The sequence below is a fragment of the Pleurodeles waltl genome, chromosome 3_2 (assembly GCF_031143425.1).
Source record: "Pleurodeles waltl isolate 20211129_DDA chromosome 3_2, aPleWal1.hap1.20221129, whole genome shotgun sequence".
NCBI lineage: Eukaryota > Metazoa > Chordata > Amphibia > Caudata > Salamandridae > Pleurodeles > Pleurodeles waltl.
In genome coordinates, this window is record NC_090441.1 from 53485730 (window position 1) to 53502726 (window position 16997).

At 42.7% G+C, this 16997-nt stretch overlaps 1 protein-coding gene across 3 annotated transcripts in view; it reads left to right on the plus strand.

Annotated features, from left to right (window-relative positions):
* Positions 1-16997, plus strand: part of RAD51D (RAD51 paralog D) — a 161785-nt gene that overhangs the window by 17774 nt on the left and 127014 nt on the right. For all 3 annotated transcript variants that reach the window (XM_069226756.1, XM_069226758.1, XM_069226757.1), the window contains exons 2-4: positions 5464-5563; positions 7544-7605; positions 9193-9311. In XM_069226756.1, coding sequence (XP_069082857.1) covers positions 5464-5563; positions 7544-7605; positions 9193-9311 — 281 coding nt within the window. The remainder of the gene's footprint in view (positions 1-5463; positions 5564-7543; positions 7606-9192; positions 9312-16997) is intronic.

The following is a 16997-nucleotide window of genomic DNA, read 5'->3' on the forward strand; positions in this document are numbered from 1 at the left end:
ACACAATTTGAGACCCGTTTATGGGTCGAGTACAATACAGTTATGGTCGAGTCAATTATTCAAGTTACTCGACCTGCAGATCTAGTAACATTTTTATGATTTTTCGAGGCCTGCAGTGTTACTGTAATTGCAAGGGAGCTCCAGCATACATGTTACTGTAATTGTCAGGGAGCTCCAGCGTACATTGCTGCTAAGTGTACTTGTTGTTATGAGATGCGGGGTCTCGTGGCAGGAACAGAAAAACAAATAAATATGAACGATGACAGCTACACAAGCGAGTCATGAGCCCAAAGTAGAACAAAATCCCCTTTCTATTCTTAGCACAAGCCACCCATCTGATTATATGCCACTGGCTCATAAAATGGATTAGACAAACAGGTTCCTCCCCTTATTTTGTTTAGGTCCCGAGCTATGGAAAAAGAAAAGAATACTGTTTGCAAAGTCCAGTTAAATATTTAAAAAATGTGAGGTTTGTGGAACTGCTGATCTCTCTTGAATGTTTTCTCATGAGTTTAGGGCTCTCCCTGACATGGTTCTTGTGACTTAACTGCTGCTAGCAAAGGGATGGGAAAGGGATGAAAGAGGGACAATTTGAGTTTGAATCCCTACCGCAATTAATGCAGAAAATGCCTGCCTTACCATTTTCAGTCTCATTGAGTATTGTTTACCTTGAAAGTTGTCACTTAAGGGCATTGTACAAATAAACATTTGTTACCCATAAGAAGTTGGTCGAAATTCCTTATTCAGATGGTACCGGCCAACTGAGAAGTATAATGCAGTTAGGTGAGAGCTGCTGACTTTGGAGCTGGAAAACCACTAAATGGAAATATGGGCCAGATGTAGGTAGGCTTTTGCGCCTCGCAAACGTCGAAAAACGCCGTTTGCGAGGCGCAAAAGGCCTCACGCGAAGCAGAAACACATTTTGCGAGTCGGTACCGACTTGCAAAATGTGTTTCCGACTCGCAAATAGGAAGGGGTGTGCCCTTCCTATTTGCGACCACATCGCTATGTAGAATTGATTTGTGACCGCAAAAGCGGTCGCAAATCAACTCGCAGTTACCATCCACTTGAAGTGGATGGTAACTCATTCGCAAACGGGAAGGGGTCCCCATGGGACCCCTTCCCCTTTGTGAATGCAAACAAAAATATTTTTTCAGAGCAGGCAGTGGTCCTTTGGACCACTGCCTGCTCTGAAAAAACCCGAAACAAAAAAGGTTCGGTATTTTTTTCTATTTGCAGCTCGTTTTCCTTTAAGGAAAACGGGCTGCAAAAAGAAAAAAAGAACTGCTTTCTTCAAAAGCAGTCACGGACATGGTGGTCTGCTGTCTCCAGCAGGCCACCATCCCCGTGAGTGCCTAGACTCGCTATGGGGTCGCAAACTGCGACCCACCTCATAAATATTTATGAGGTGGGTCTTTGCGACCCCATAGCGAGTCGCAGAAGGTGTCTGAGACACCTTTCTGCATAACATTTTGCGAGGTGCAAATTGCGAGTAGCTGGTACTCGAAATTTGCACCTCGCAAAATGTTATCTTCCTACATCTGGCCCTATATGTGTGCCAGAAAGAAATCTGAAGGAAATTCAAGGGACTGGAATAAAATGATGGAGGTTGTTTGCCGTGCAGCACAGACAAGGCCTTTCAAGAAATACTCCCTCCTCCTATTTCTGCACATTACCTGTCTATTGTTAACCTTTATCCAGATAGTGAGATTGCAGGAAAGTGTCTGTACAGCTTTGTAATTTTTAGGTCTTTCCTACAGACAGCTTTAGCTGTGTGTTGTCAAAAGACATAGGTCTACAGTTCTGCCCCGTCTTTTGTTTGTTAGACTACTTTTAGCACTGCGTCTCTGGTACTGTCTTCTGCAGGTCTCAGCAGCCTATCAGATACCCTGCTAGAGGGCCAAAAGCTTCAGTAATAGGAGCGCATTTCTCCAGCTCTTTTAGGTAACGGCTTGTACTCTTGAGTCCAGCTATATAGTCCTGCTTTTAGCAAGATTATTGGGCACTGGCCCTGATCATTCAAATCTTCTCAGACTGTTTGAATTCTGAAGATATACTGAACATAAGTCAGTGGCTCATTGCCCATTGATGTCCCATTTTATTTTTTCTGCAGTGCAGATCCTGCTGCCCATCTCTGTGCATCCTCTATGTTAGATGTTGGCTAACTCTTTGCATCTTAACGGTCTGTTTATGCTTTATGTTTTTGACTCTGTGCCTGCAGTAAGCAAAGGTTGCTTACCATAGCAACTTCAGTATCCCTGGCCTTTGAGCTCCTGTTTATTCTATCACCATGCACTGGTCCTTTGGACAGGAATGGGACTCTGAAAAAAAAGTGATTGATTGGATAGTCTTCTCTAAAGTTAAAGGCCAAAAAGGAAGAGTAGTTTCGATTTCCAAATCATATTGCAAAGAGGAGGATAAGTATTAGCCTGTGGACCAGTAAAAGAATAACTGTCAGGTACCAACAGACTTTACCCTGCCATCTGAAGAACGTTAGCCGGCCACCTGAACAAACTGACTGGAGGAGTCTGGCTGGGTGCTCCGAGACATCAATGACTAGGTGGGAGAATAATTGCACAGGGATCCTATGAAGCTACAGGTTGCTGAAGGAACACCATGAATAGACATCAATGTGTCTGTTCCCTGTGCCACGCCAGAAGACATTGCCTAGAAAGGGATCGAACATGCATAACGTGACTTTGAAGGGAGCAGAACTGCCAGAAATCCCCAGAAAAATTAGAACCAACGTAACATTCCAGAGAGGTAAGTCTTAAGTGAAGCATGTGTGATCCCACACAGGCTCCCTCGCTTAGCTTCATCCAGTGTGGTGTTGACCACCACTGTGCCTCATTATGCAGCCTAGCAAAGTCCAAATGATGGCATACTCAAACAGTAGAGAGAATAAATATTTACTAGTAAAAGGTCACTAGCGAATTAGGCTATACTGAAATTTCAGTAAAAAACACAATAGAAATGTTAAAAAGCATTGGCAAAGCCAATAGGTTGCACCTGTGCAAATTCTATTAACTTTGTCAATGTTTTTTTTTTTTTTTTACATTTTGCAGTTGAGCTGCTGTACAGTATGACTTAAAGTAAAAAAAAAAAAAGTAATTAAAACGCTATGACATGGACAAAGACAAAGCCAATAGATTTTGCTTAGGCAACACCTATTTGCCTTGCCAATGCTTGTTTAAGAGATGCCAGTCGGACAACTGCCTGCTCTTGAAAATTGTTTCTGCAAACATTCTCAAAGGGGGAGAGGGCTCTTGTGGACCCTTTCCCCTTTGCATATGGGTTACCACCTACTTGAAGTAGATGGTAAAATGTGAATGTTTTGAGACCGCATTTCGGATGCAAAACATTCACACTTACCACTGTGATTCTATATTAGGAAGGGACACCTGAACACACCCCTTCCTATTACCGAATCGCAAAGCCAAATTGCGATTCAGTAACAGGTTACTGAATTACAATTTGGCCTTGGCACATACAAAAGTGCTTTGTAGAGGTTGCAAATGGGCTCATTTCTGTGAATCAGACCGGTTATGACATCTAAAGAGCTTTTTACATCTGGCCCTATGTTCTCGATCTGATTCAATCTCATTTCCTGCAGATCATTTGTTGTTTTCTCCATCTGCAAATAATCTATTCAGCCTTTCTATGAAAACTTGATGCCTACAGATACTCAGTATTTGAATATTCCAATCACTGTCCCGTTCAGCACTACCAGATATCCTCTCAACAGCCTCCTGATAGGACTCTCTAATTACCCATATACTCGATTGGTCAAGTTAAGCAGTTCCGAGTGCTATGCATGTCAAGTTAGAAAAATGCATTTTTGGTAATTTTCCCACATTACTGCAATGCCACGCAAAGGAACAGTGCCCTGAAGTGCGGTAACGCATGTAGTTCCAGTTTCTCACTTAGCTAGATGCATAAAAGCTAAGCTCCGAGTACTGTTTATCAACGGCCACAAAGTGGCACTGGTTTACAACGGAAAGTATAGGATTCTCATTAAATTACGAGAAATATCCTACTGTCACAGAAACTCATCCCAGCCAAGCGAACCACAGAGATTTGAAGATCTAAACACAAAACCACACACCCACCTACTTAATGTACAAAAGCACCTCCTGCTCAAACCATGGTATCAAACAGATGTGGATATCCAACCACAAAATAACAAAGCTTCTATATACATGCCAAAAACTTGGTCGGTCTAAACTGGTGAAATAGTGGCCTAGTTGGAGAAATGTACAGGGAGAAGAATGAGGAGGCAGGACGAGATGTGGCCTAAGAACCACAACTGTTTACTTTAAAATAAAAAGACGTATCTTAGTCTCCTGTAAATCGCCCCTAGGTCAATTGATGCATTGACGCTCACAACTGAGAACGGGGCGTCATTTCTGAAATTGATCTTTTGACATAGATGCAACTGTCTTATTTCACTCACAATAAAGTGTCACTCGGAGTGTCACACACAAGGCTTGAAATGTCACACATAAACACACTACACAGATTAATATGTCGCACATAAGCAAACTGAAAACTTGGCAGCTATGCAAGTTTATAACCTTTGGAATCCATACTCCATCCACTCGACCCAGGCAAGTGACTACATCCACTTGGCTGAAAGAGTGCCCAGAACAGCACATTATAAAAAGGCCTGGTGCTTTCCTACAATTCTATACACAGTTTGGCCCCTACACGTCGTATCATTATTACTCACCATACAATTTACGTCTGCCAAACAGAACTTTTTATCTACATCACCTTGTGCCCTATTGGTCTTTCAACCCAACTGCTTTCTACGTCTATTCCATTTGAACACACTACGGCCTCCTCCTCACTACAGGAATAAAAAAAATAAAAAAACTTCTGCAACAAGAGAAGCAAGCCTGATAACTAACTATTTTAATGGGTTGTACATCACACTATCATGGACGTAGAAGTCGTCCTACAAAAAGAATTGCAGCAAAAATATTCAGTATTAAAATATCAAAAACGTTAAGTATATACATTTACATAAACATATATAAAATACAATTCTTAACTCCACATCGAGTGTTCACGATATATATATCTTCATGAAGTGTGTATATATATAAATATATATATGTGTGTGTAGTTAGTGTAGTACAATACATTTTCTATTGATGCTTAGCTGGCAATACTATGGTAGGCTGTATTTTTCCTACACTATTTTGTAACACAGTATGTTTTCCACCATATTGTGGTAGTGCAGCATTTTATGTACATCTTACATAATAGACCATTTTGTGTGCCCCAGCTAGATTATGTATTTTGCTTATTCCTAGTAACCCTGCGTTTGATGTGGCACCCGCCCACCATACACAGTAATTCCTTTTCTTCTGGCTTCTCTCTTTGCACTCGCTGGGGTACATCGTTAGAATGACTCCGCTGTTAACTTGTTTCTGCCACTGGTATGTCTTGCTTTCTCAGGTACTATTGCCTGCCGTCATGGTGATTCTACGAGAGGGCCTCTGTCCAGGCCTCACCGCTGAAATAATTAACATTTTGAAAACCAACAGTATTCGGACAGGTATGGATCAGATTATGTTTCTAAATTCCTATATTATTCTTTGGTTACTATTTCTCAGTGATCTTTACAATTTACTTTTTTTTTATTTAACATTTAATACAAGCAACATGTGAAGTAATTAAATATTAAATCAAACAAACATGTGCTAATTCTTGTCATGTGCTTTAGAGAAGAGTTTAAACAGGCGCTGTCGACCTTCTGGCTAGGCACCAAATGTTTGCTGTTGAATGAAAACACTTCCTGAGTCTTTCCACGTCTCACAAAGCTGGTCATTACACATTCATCGGGTATTCAACATGGCAATAGAATGTTGGTAAGAACATACCCTGGACACACACCATATCGTGTAACAGGAAGTGATGGAATTAAGTGTTCGGTATGTCGAATTTCCAGTGATAGTTTCAGTGGGTGGCTGCAAAATACACAGACTTTGTTGGGTGTCCAGTAGTGAAATAAGTTTAGTTTTTTTCACAAGAAGAAAGGTACGACGGTAGTACCCAGCCTGTGCTCTGGGGAGCCACAAATCCTCTTCAGGGGGTCCGTGACTTAATAAAAAATTAAATACTATTGACAGCTTAATAACGTGTGTATAAATAAAGTGGCCAAATGTACAGCTGAAAAATTGAAAAAGTACTGTAAATGCCAAGGAATTTGAAATTGGAAGCCTAAAATTAAATTAGTATCCTCAGATTGATTTGTGGGAGCAGTGCAGGTGCATCAAACAGAATACAGTATGGACTATGGGCCTCATTAAGAGTGTGGCGGCTTTACGGCTGCCAACCTTGCAATGGCAGTCCGACTGCCAGCTCCACCAGGATCTTGGATCTCGACAGTCTGGCGGTGGTGGAAATCCTAGTCCCGCTGCCCTGCGGATTACGACCTCGTTCTCCGCCAGTCTTTTCATGGCGGTAACACCGCCTTAAAAAGGCTGGCGGATTACAGATGGCACTTGGCATGGGCAGTGCAGGGACCCCCTGCCCAGCACCCTCGCAATGTTCATTATCTGCTTTGCAGACATTGAACATTGTGAGAGTGCTGGTGCACCATGCAGGCGACAGCATTGTCTCCGGCTCGATTACGAGCCAGAGACAATGCTGTAGCCTGTTTCCCGCGCCCGCCGACCTATCGGGATACCCTAATAGCTCTGGTAGGGAGGTCACCACGTAGGAAGCGGCCACTCTGACGGGAGTTTGGCAGACCAAGTTTTCCGTCCACCAAACTTTTAATGAGGCCCTGTGTGTGACTTCAATTGAATTTAGAAAAGCTCCAACCTTCCTATTAAAATTAATATTATTTTGTATTTATATTTGTTTGCAATTTAAATAAAAAAAATTATCATTAGTGTACGTGTTTGATGGAATGCATGTTTCTTTACTTTGTGTGTATTGTTTTGTGAATCAGATCAACAACGTTTAGGCCGGGGTCCCTGCTTCCAGTTGTGACTCGTGGGGGAGCAGGGGGAGGGGGAATTCCAATAATGAATCAGTGGGGGTCCACAGGTTGCAATAATGATGAAGTGGAGGTTCACAGAAGTCAAAAGGTTGGAAACCACTGTGGTAGGACATGTTGCATCAGTCTAAAAGTGTTTAAAAGTCATTTTGGAAACCATGTGTTGATGGCAGTATCGAAAAGTGATCTCTTTCTCCATTTGAGACATCATACATCCTCAACTATTTTAAAAAGCAACTGAGACCATCTCTAAAGTAAATATTTTCTATTGATTATATTCCTCAGGTGGGCATACCTCTTGGGCCATGATATAATCTCCAGCACAAACTAACTGAAACACACCTTCTCATGTGACTCCAAGGGTAGCAGGTTGTAACTCTGGCAAGGCAAAAATGATGGGAAGTAGGGAGAGTAGTATTTTAAACATTTCCAAAAAGCTACAATGTGGATGGTGTGGTGCTGCTCTTGCAGATTAATTTTAGAGGCCCTATGTTTTGGGTGATATGGTGTTTTATTTCTCCTGGTGTTCAGTTGTGGACCTGGTGTCATCTGACTTGGAGGAAGTAGCCAGGAAATGCTCCCTATCTTACAAGGTAAGAAATACTATTTTTAGAGTGCCACAACTTAGAAAGGAATTTTCAAACAGTGTTTATAGTTCTAGTTACTGGACCCTGTTATCCTATTCTAGTGCTATATAAATGCAGACGATCAACTATTATCTCAAAACCTCCTGCTGACTCTTAGTTCTTTAAAATGGGAAAACACAGAGGAGAAATGTAATAACACAGTGTGTCCGTACATTCAATAGGTGTATGTCATATTTTTGCTTATAAAACATTACATGACAGAAAAAATGTGTCCGTCCTAAATATTGTTTACAAACATATTGTCCTGTTGAGTGTAGATTTCCCTATTAACTCAATTTGGGTGATATTTTTGTAAAGAATTAATTAGGCCACTATCTTTTTATCAGATGATATTCTGATTATGGTATTCTCTTACTACACCACCTTCAAGTTTTTCGTTTCTTGCCAACATAGTTGAGTACTAACCATACTAACAATGTTTGACAGACAGAATTATTCTCAAAGCAGGCATATTGGCGGAAGTTACTAAGTTAATTTATTCATGATTTGGAACTCCTAAGAGGTCCACATAAACAATTCAATATATATAAAATAACAATAATACATACTCAATAGAATGATCTACATTATCATACAAATTACGTGTCAACATATATAGTCCATATTATTTACAAATAAAGTGTATCCATATGTCGGCTCACTTAGCTGTGCTACAATACATTTCCTATACAGTGCATCAATGTGTAATCAAATAAACTTCATGAATCTACTTGAATAAAAGCACATTCTTTGTATAAAACCGTCTGTACTATAAAACAATCAATATACATTTAAAAAGGCCTTACATTTAAAAATCCTAAAAGAATATTTCATTTGGAGGGTTAAGCAATAGTTTGAGAGCTCACCTACTGAGCGTATCATAAATGTAAAAAAGAGGGGTTTCAGCCATTTTTTTTCTCCGTGAAAATAAAGAGGGACAAACAAATATGATATGCCTAGGATCCTGAAAATCCGCGTGACACAAATCGCACACATTCGAAGTACCAAACCATTTCTAGGTTGTCTTTTAATGGCAGTATGTTCAGTCTCAGCAAAATAAAAAAAACGCCTCACCCCCTCAAAAGGTTCCAAGATATGTAGGGCTGTAGTTATTTCAGAATCGCCAAAATAATCAAAACATCAAATCTCCTCTTTTGGCTACAAAGCTCCATATCTATCTGAAAACGTTTGTGCATTGTAACCTTTTTATATGGCTGAGAGCACATATACTGAACTACCTTCTGGTTCTACATTGATGTTTTATAGTCACAATCTGTTATGATTAAAATGTAATATAACTGGTATAAAGAAAATACATGGAAAATAAAGGCAGTTGGTTAATGTTAAGTGTAGTTGTGTAAATTGTGTGAGTACATTAAACGCACTTCTGTATAAGATTTATGTTTGAAGTAAAGCCCACTCCCTTAAAGCACTTATTCACTTGATGGCTGTGCTGTGTTATTTGTTTGCTAATGTTGTATCCATGTGCTTAACTTGTTGGTTTATTACATCTTTGCGTTTGTGCCATGCTAAGCACGATTTGCTTGTGTCTAGACCATGGTGGCAATAAGACGTGTGTTACTGGCACAGTTCTCAGCTTTTCCATCCAATGGGGCTGATCTGTATGAAGAATTAAAGAGCTCCACTGCCATTCTCTCTACAGGAATTGCCAGGTAAGCTGCATCTTTAACTAATACCCATGTATTCAAAAGAGGATGCTAATATTCAGACTGTGGGAAGATTTTGATGCATTTTTAAAGTGCTTTTCTAAGTTAAGTTTCACTTCTGTATTTTACTGCATCATTGGTACCATCCATTGTATGGATGTTTTGTGCTCTGGCAATACTAGGGACGATACACCTATATGTATGTCGGATAAATCCCATGATAGCTGAAGATGGAATAATAGATAAAGCACAGAGACATATGAGACCACCAAGCAGAAGAGCTGAAAAGAATTAGGGTCTGACATGATTCTTTCCCTTGCAAAACGTAAGTTATTTTTTTAAACCGCATTTTTTTTAAAAAATGACATTATCATGAGAGCCACATATGCATTCCAACAGGATTTCTTAAGAGTCACATTACAGCATTTACACATTTTCTCTGGGTGCAAAGGCTTTCAGCCTGAAACCTTTCAAACATGGTCCAAGTGCAACTACTGTATACCTCACAGTCCTCTGTAGGTCTGTCAATTTTCCCATACTTCGGTCCATTTTTTAGTACAGCCTCAATCTCCATAAACATGCCTTTCCCCCCCACTATGCACCAGTCCATTTCTTTTAACCACTTGTGAAGTGCCGGTAGACCGGAAGCACCCCACTGACAAGCAATATTCCTCTTTGCAATAATTAATTAAAGGTTGAGCAGAAATGTTGGGTATATCAACTGACTCCCCTCCCACCCCGCAACTCCTAAGCGTCTAACATGGCTACCTTCGGCGAGTCCTATATCAATTGACCTGTGACCTGGCCCATGCAAGCTCGATGCCCTCCCGAAAGGGTCTCAGAGAGGGATACTCATAAAGAAGATGAAGGAACGTGCACCTCTGACCACAACACCTTATTCAAATGTCAGATATTGTTTGTCCCATTTTAATTGCGTGACTCTAATGCAGTAGGACATGCGAAACGTAAGCTTGAAAGTCAATATACAGCAGGCTTCTCAAGAAGATGAGGCTCAGCAGCTTCTGCATGAGATTTCCAATTTTTCCAGTCATAACAAAAGGGCGCAATTGGATGGCTTGGATGCTAGCTAGTGCTCGGGCTTCTGCAGGCCAGTTAATCAAGGGTTTCAGGAATTAATGATTGCTTGGTAATTATGTTTCAACTTGGTTATCTGCTCAGTTGTTCATCCCGGCTAGCACATGGATATCTGAAGTTCAGTTACTTAATTTCTTTATGGCATGTGTGGGGGCCGTGTCACGGGTGCCACAGGGTCAAAGTCATGGCACCCAGTGCAACTTGTTACACTGCAGGAGGGGTATTGTAGGCAATTCTCCTGTTAGGGTGGGGGTTTGTGTTTTGATGTTTTTTTTTTCTTTTGGTTGATTAAGTTTTGAGGGTTTTGAGTGGGATCAAGTGGAGGTGGAGTTCACTCTTAAAAATGTGCAGATTTGAGTATGGTTTTGAATTGGTGGGGGGGGGTAAGTGATGCAAGCGTATCCATAAGAAAGAAATAATGTGCATGAGTGAGGAGCAGTGCAGGCTTGCTGCTAAACTGCGAGGTGTTGTCTTTAATGGGATGTGAAATTACATTTTTATCTTTTAATATAAATGGTATATCAAGTAGATGGAAATATGGGGGAGTGCTAAGCTGGTTGGGGGCCTTCCATCCGGACGTTATATTTCTACAAGAAACCCAACTTAATGCAAACTGCCTGAAAATCCATATTCCACCGAAATACTAGCAAGCTTATTTTGCTTCTGTGGGTCTTGCTGTAAGGGGAGTGGTTTTTTTTTTAGGAAGGGGGCTGGATAGACACGTCATTGATGTGATCATGGACCCACAGGGCAAATGGCTATGGTTGAAGGCTCTAGTCAATGGTGGTCCATTAAACTTGGTTAATTACTATGCCCCAGTGTCTGATGATTCAAGCCCATTGGTACAGATTTACAAGATTGCCATGGGTGCTGCTCTGTCCCTGATTTTGGGAGGGGAGTTTAACTTTATTCAGGATTTAGCTCTGGACATTTCGAATAAATCGAAAAAACAACTTAAACCTAATACTAAAAATGTTTTAGGTACCATGAAGCATAATTTTGCTTTGGTGGATCCCTGGAGGCATGCTCATCCAGGCATCTCCCAATATACCTGCTTTTCATGTTAATATCATACCGCTTCACGTATCAACTTTCTCTTGGTTTCCCGCTGTACAAAGAGGCTTGATTCTGACATCTGGGCCAATTCCTTTTCTGATCATTCGGTGGTCTCCATCACGACTGAGGTGGAGGCATTAAGAGGCGAGAGGCCTAGGTGGCAGCTGAACCGGTCACTACTATGCGATCAGGCATGGCTCACTGACATGAGCCAATTTATTCAGGATTATTTTTTGATAAATGGGGGCACGGCCTCGATCTTCTCTGTCTGGTAGGCTTTTAAAGCAGTAGCGAGGGGCTGCATAATCGCCTACCAGGCTTGGCAACACAAGAACCGTGGAAGGCAAATAACCTTACTTCAGTCGGCTGTAGATCTAGCCTTGCTGTCTAATACTGGGTATCATGGTCCACTGCCCCTTCCCACAGAAGAGAATCTTGAAAAAGCTAGGCAAAAGCTGAGGGATTATTTTACACTGGAGGAAAGTGAGAGCTCAAGGGCATAACAGCAGATATTTATGAAGAGTCAGCAAATATCTGGCCTGGTCCACTAAGGTCAGGCAGGTCGCCTCAGTGGTCAGGGAACTAGCAATTCTGGCTTTAGGTGAAATAGTTTTGGATGAAGCCAAGGTCTCTGAATTGCTTCTGCAGCATTATAAAGCTTTGTATGAGACTAGTTATCAGACTACAGGGTTGCATTTATCTAACTATTTCCAATCATTTAGCTTCCTGCGATTGTCTAGTTCTGGGGCTGAAAAGCTAATTTCTATTATATCTTGTAAGGAGGTGCAGGAAGCTCTCGCCACTATTCCAAATGGGAAGGCGGCTGGCAATGATGGCTTTCCAGCCAAGTTTTATAAAGTCTTTGCTAATGATCTTTTACCATTTCTGACTGATCTGTTCAACTCGGTTAAAGACAGGGTTGATTTAGGCTGTCCATTTAAGGGCTCTACTATAGTTATTTTTTTATAGAAAGGAAAGAATCCCAGTGAAGTCAATTTGTATCTCCCCTTAGCTTACTTAAGGTGGACTATAAGTTATTAATGAAGATTTGGGCTATATGTATCACTCCTCTTGCCCAAGGTTTATTCCATAAAGACCAGACTGGGTTAATGGCCTCAAATACAGGCTTTCTAGTGCAAGCATTGGACTATTTCTCAGCTAAACACACCAGGGCGGCAGTTATTATGGTGGATGCTAAGAAAGCATTTGATCTAGTTAATTGACATGCACTCTTCTTTTCCCTTGAGAAATCTGGTTTTTCTTCCAAATTTATCAATATGCTTGTTGACACTATATCAAGGAGCCTAAGATATTTGTCAAATCCTCAGCTAGCATTATCAGTTGATATCAATAGGGGGACCTGGCAGAGATGCTCATTTTCTCTCTTTTTCTTTTTTTCTTTCTTAAGAACCTCTTGCGATTAGGATCAGGGCCAATTGGGTTATTGAGCCTCCTATTTCCAGAATGGCAAAACTAAAAATGTTTGCTAATTATGTCATTCTCTATTTGAAGCCTGATATGGAGAATGTCCAGAGAGCTTTAGAAGAGTTGGAGCAGTTGCAAAATATAAGGGACTACAAAATTAATCAAAAGAAAACAGATTTGCTTCTCTTTAGCTCCCCCACTAGTTATCTCCCTGCTTCCCTCCAGCTGCAGGTTCGTTCCCAAGCTCATATTCAATATCTAGGGATATAGGTGACCAACAACTTTTCTCAGCTGTTTCAATTAAATCAGTTCCAATGCTCCATAAAATAAAGGGACTACTAGATGGATGGGCACTTCTCCCCCTGACAGTGATAGGAAGGGTGCCCTTATTAAAATGTCTGTTCTCCCACTATTGTTGTTTCTATTTTCGAATATTCCCATTAAAATCAACAAGTTATTTAAGCAATCTTGACACAATGTTCCAACAGTTTGTTTAGAACCGTGAAGCACCTAGGTTAAACTATTCAGCACTTCAACTTGAGATTGCACAGGATGGGCTGGCCCCTCCCTACATCCAAACCTATTATGAGGCAGCTCTTCTAGATACTCTGGTGAGAGCATTTGCTAATGAAGCAATGATTGATCTGTTCTTTTTAGTTGCAATGATGCAGGACACCAGAACCTGGCTTCCGGTTTTTATCAAGATCCCAAAATTACCCAAAAAAACGAAATACAAGTTTATACAGGGCTGGAGTGCCCGCCTGACACCATTACAGCATTTTATCATTTGAATTATTGTATCGGGCTACACACTTCTGAATCTTCAAGAGGCCAGGTTTGCTGGCTTGCTAATCTCTCCCTCTCAGGTTAGATATTGGTAACTCTGCAGGTTCAAGGAGCTGGAACATTTCCTGTTGCAGGGTAAATGCATGACATGGCAAGAGATTTGTGCACAGTGTGGGGATTCCTGCAAGCGATTCTTTCTTGGTTTTCACCAGTTCGCCCATTTCTTGAGGTCTCATTACCAGTATCCTTTCCAAGATATTCATCCTGTTCTGCACATGCTTTTTAGGTTCATATTTTCAGGCCTTAAGAGCTGAACATTTTAAAAGAATGCCGTTTCTATTGCGATGGATGGCACATTATACATTGGCGGCCCTTCATAGAATGTTTCCTTCGGTAGAGGACCAGTGCTTTCGGAGTGATCAGCAGTGTGCCGGGGCGTGATTCCATATAATTTACTCTTGTCAGAGATAGGCGCATTTCTGATGGATACAACTACCTGTGGATTCCTCACACTATGAATTCTCCCAATGCACCAGCATTCAACGGAAAATCTTCTTCCCAGCTCTCCATGTCGATGAGGATGTCACAATTGCACAGCTCCGCACATGACTCCATCTGACGTCACCGTGGCAATGAGAGGTCCTCGCCAGCATGCTGACGTCAGTTCCCTTTTTTCTGTGCCTTCAACGCTAATGGTTGTCTCCTAGCTCTAGTTACTGTTTCGAAGGTGTCCTTTTTGTCTCTGGTTACAAAGTCTCCTCCTAGAAAGTAGTAGTTTAAACCTTGTCGGGAGTGCGGAGGTCACATGTCGGTGACGGACCCTCACAATGACTACCTTTGGTGCCTAAGTTCTGAGCATGACGTGGAGGAGTGTGTGTCCTGTCAAAGCATGAATCCGAAGGCGCTGAAGGAGTGAGAAGCCAAACTCTTTCTGGCTAAGGTGAAGAAAGGGCACAGAAGTAATCACAGATCATCTTCACATACCTCTTTGAAAAAGCGTAAGAAGCGGCGTCGAGACGACTTGGCGTTGTTCGGCTAGAGGTCGTTCACGATCCAGGTCTCCATCTAGACGGCGTCGTGCGACGTGGAAGGTTAGTCCTATGGTGACTTCACAGCCTCAAAGCCCACAGGCTTCTCCAGCGCCATCGGTCTTCGAGGTGGTTGCACCCCAAGAGAGTCCTCGCTTTTCGCCTGGGGTGCAGGATTCTGATGCCCAGCCGGCGCAAGTGCTGCAGGAAGATCAGCGGTATCCTGCCTTCCCTGCTCCGGGAGCGGATCCGGTGGCATTTTTTAATGCCATGTTCAACATGTTCAATGATATGGCCCCTGCTGGTGTACCTGCTGGTCCCATGGGTCCTTTGGCTTCCTCATTGGGCTCTCCGGCCCCTTATAGGTCGGCGCCGTTCATACCTTTTTATCCGGCTGAGGGTGCCGGTTCGGCACCGATAACTTCGCCTCATAGGCCTACGACGCCGATGACATCGCCTTATAGGCCTGCAGTGCCGGTGATGTCGCCTCATACATAGTCGACGCCGATGACGGCACCTCAGGTGTCCACAGCTCTGATGAGATCAGCTCTGGCACCGGATGGATCCGGATTGGATCGTAGTGTGTCTCCTTCTCCTGGTCCGCATCTGTCAGTCCTGAAGCCGGTGCCATCGACGTCGGCTAACTCAATGTCAACGCCGAGATTGGAGGCCAGGTTGAGGTCGCGGAGAAGAGCACTGAGGCTTTTAGAAGAACAAGAGTACCAAAGACCGCTGCTAGAAGAAGGAGAGATTGCTGAGCCCTTGGGGGATTATCAGGGCCTAGACTCAGTCAGTGGGCTGGACACTTCCCTGGAGTGGGATCTTTCATCTCCAAGGGAGTTTTCAGGGGAAGTGGCCTCTTTTCATTCTGTGGTCAAGAAGGCAGCAAATTTCTTGGACCTTCCGTTGCCGGCTGCTGAGGTTAAAACAAACATTTTGACTGAGGTCCTGCATTCTTCTTCGGCTTCAGCAGAACCCTTGCTTCCATTTAATGATGGTCTTACGGAGCATATATTGGAGATTTGGAGGAAGCTTGTGTCATTGCCAGCTGTTATCAGATCTGTTGCAAGACGGTATAGGGTGGCTCTGGGAGATCCAGGATTTTTATCAAAGCATCCGACTCCAGAGAGTTTAGTAGTCCAGACCTCATGTTCGGCATGTTCTGCACCAGGCTCCTTCCCTGCTATTTCTTTGGACGGAGAGTCCAAGAGAATGGAGCAGTCAGCCAAGAAGACTTTTTCATCCTGCAGTATGGCCCTGAAAGCGGCAAATGCTACCTGTGTGTTAGGGAGATATGTACATGCCCTGATGGACGCGGCTAAAGCTGTAGTTCCATACTTACCGCACGATATGCAGGGGCAGTTCGGTGAGCTCCTGTCAGATACTCAAGCTGCAGCTAAGCAGATTATCCAGTCTTGTCTGGATTCTACAGACTCAGTGGCCAGGGCAATGGGTACCTCAGTCGCTACCAGGAGGCATGTGTGGTTGAGGTCTTCTGGCTTTTCTACAGATGTCCAGACCACTCTTTTGGACCTGCCTTTCCACAGAGAAAAGCTTTTTGGAGCCAAAGCTGACTCTGCCTTCGAGCGCTTCAAGGACAGTAGGGCCACAGCGAAGTCTTTGGGTCTGCAGGCTTCCACTACTACCCCTTTCAGGTCCTTTTGGAGGTTCAGGGAGTTTGGGCGTGGAGCTTTTTGTCGTGGGAGACCCCAGTCCGCAGTCCAACAGCCTTCCAGTCTCCCATATAGATCCTTTAGAGGGTGGGGGAAGGTTCGGACAAGAGGGGCCACCCAGCAGCACCCTGCATCATCGTTTTCTTCTGGGGGACAACAACAAGGGAAGCAGCCTAGTTTCCTACCCATTTTGAGTCACACTTCTCATGTAGGGGGGAAGGTTATGTCTTTTTCTCTGTGAGTGGGAGTTAGCCACATCAGATTCTTGGGTTCTAAATATTGTGAGGAAAGGATATGCTCTTCCTTTTTAGGAGTTTCCCCCTCCCATCCCTCCCTGTCCTTCGTTTTGTTCAGAAGACCATCTCCTGTTGTTGCAGCAGGAGATTTAGATCCTGTTATCAGAAGGCGCAGTGGAGTTGGTTCCAGAGCAGGAAAGGGGTCAGGGTTGTTGTTAAAGATATTTCCTGATCCCCAAGAAGGATGGTCGATTGAGATCTATCCTGGATCTGAGGGTTTTGAATTGGTTCTTCAAGCAGGAGAAATTCAAGATGCTGACTCTAGCACCAGTGCTTCTGGCGTTGAACAAAGAAGATTGGATGGTGTCTGTCGACTTGCAGGATGCTTACTTT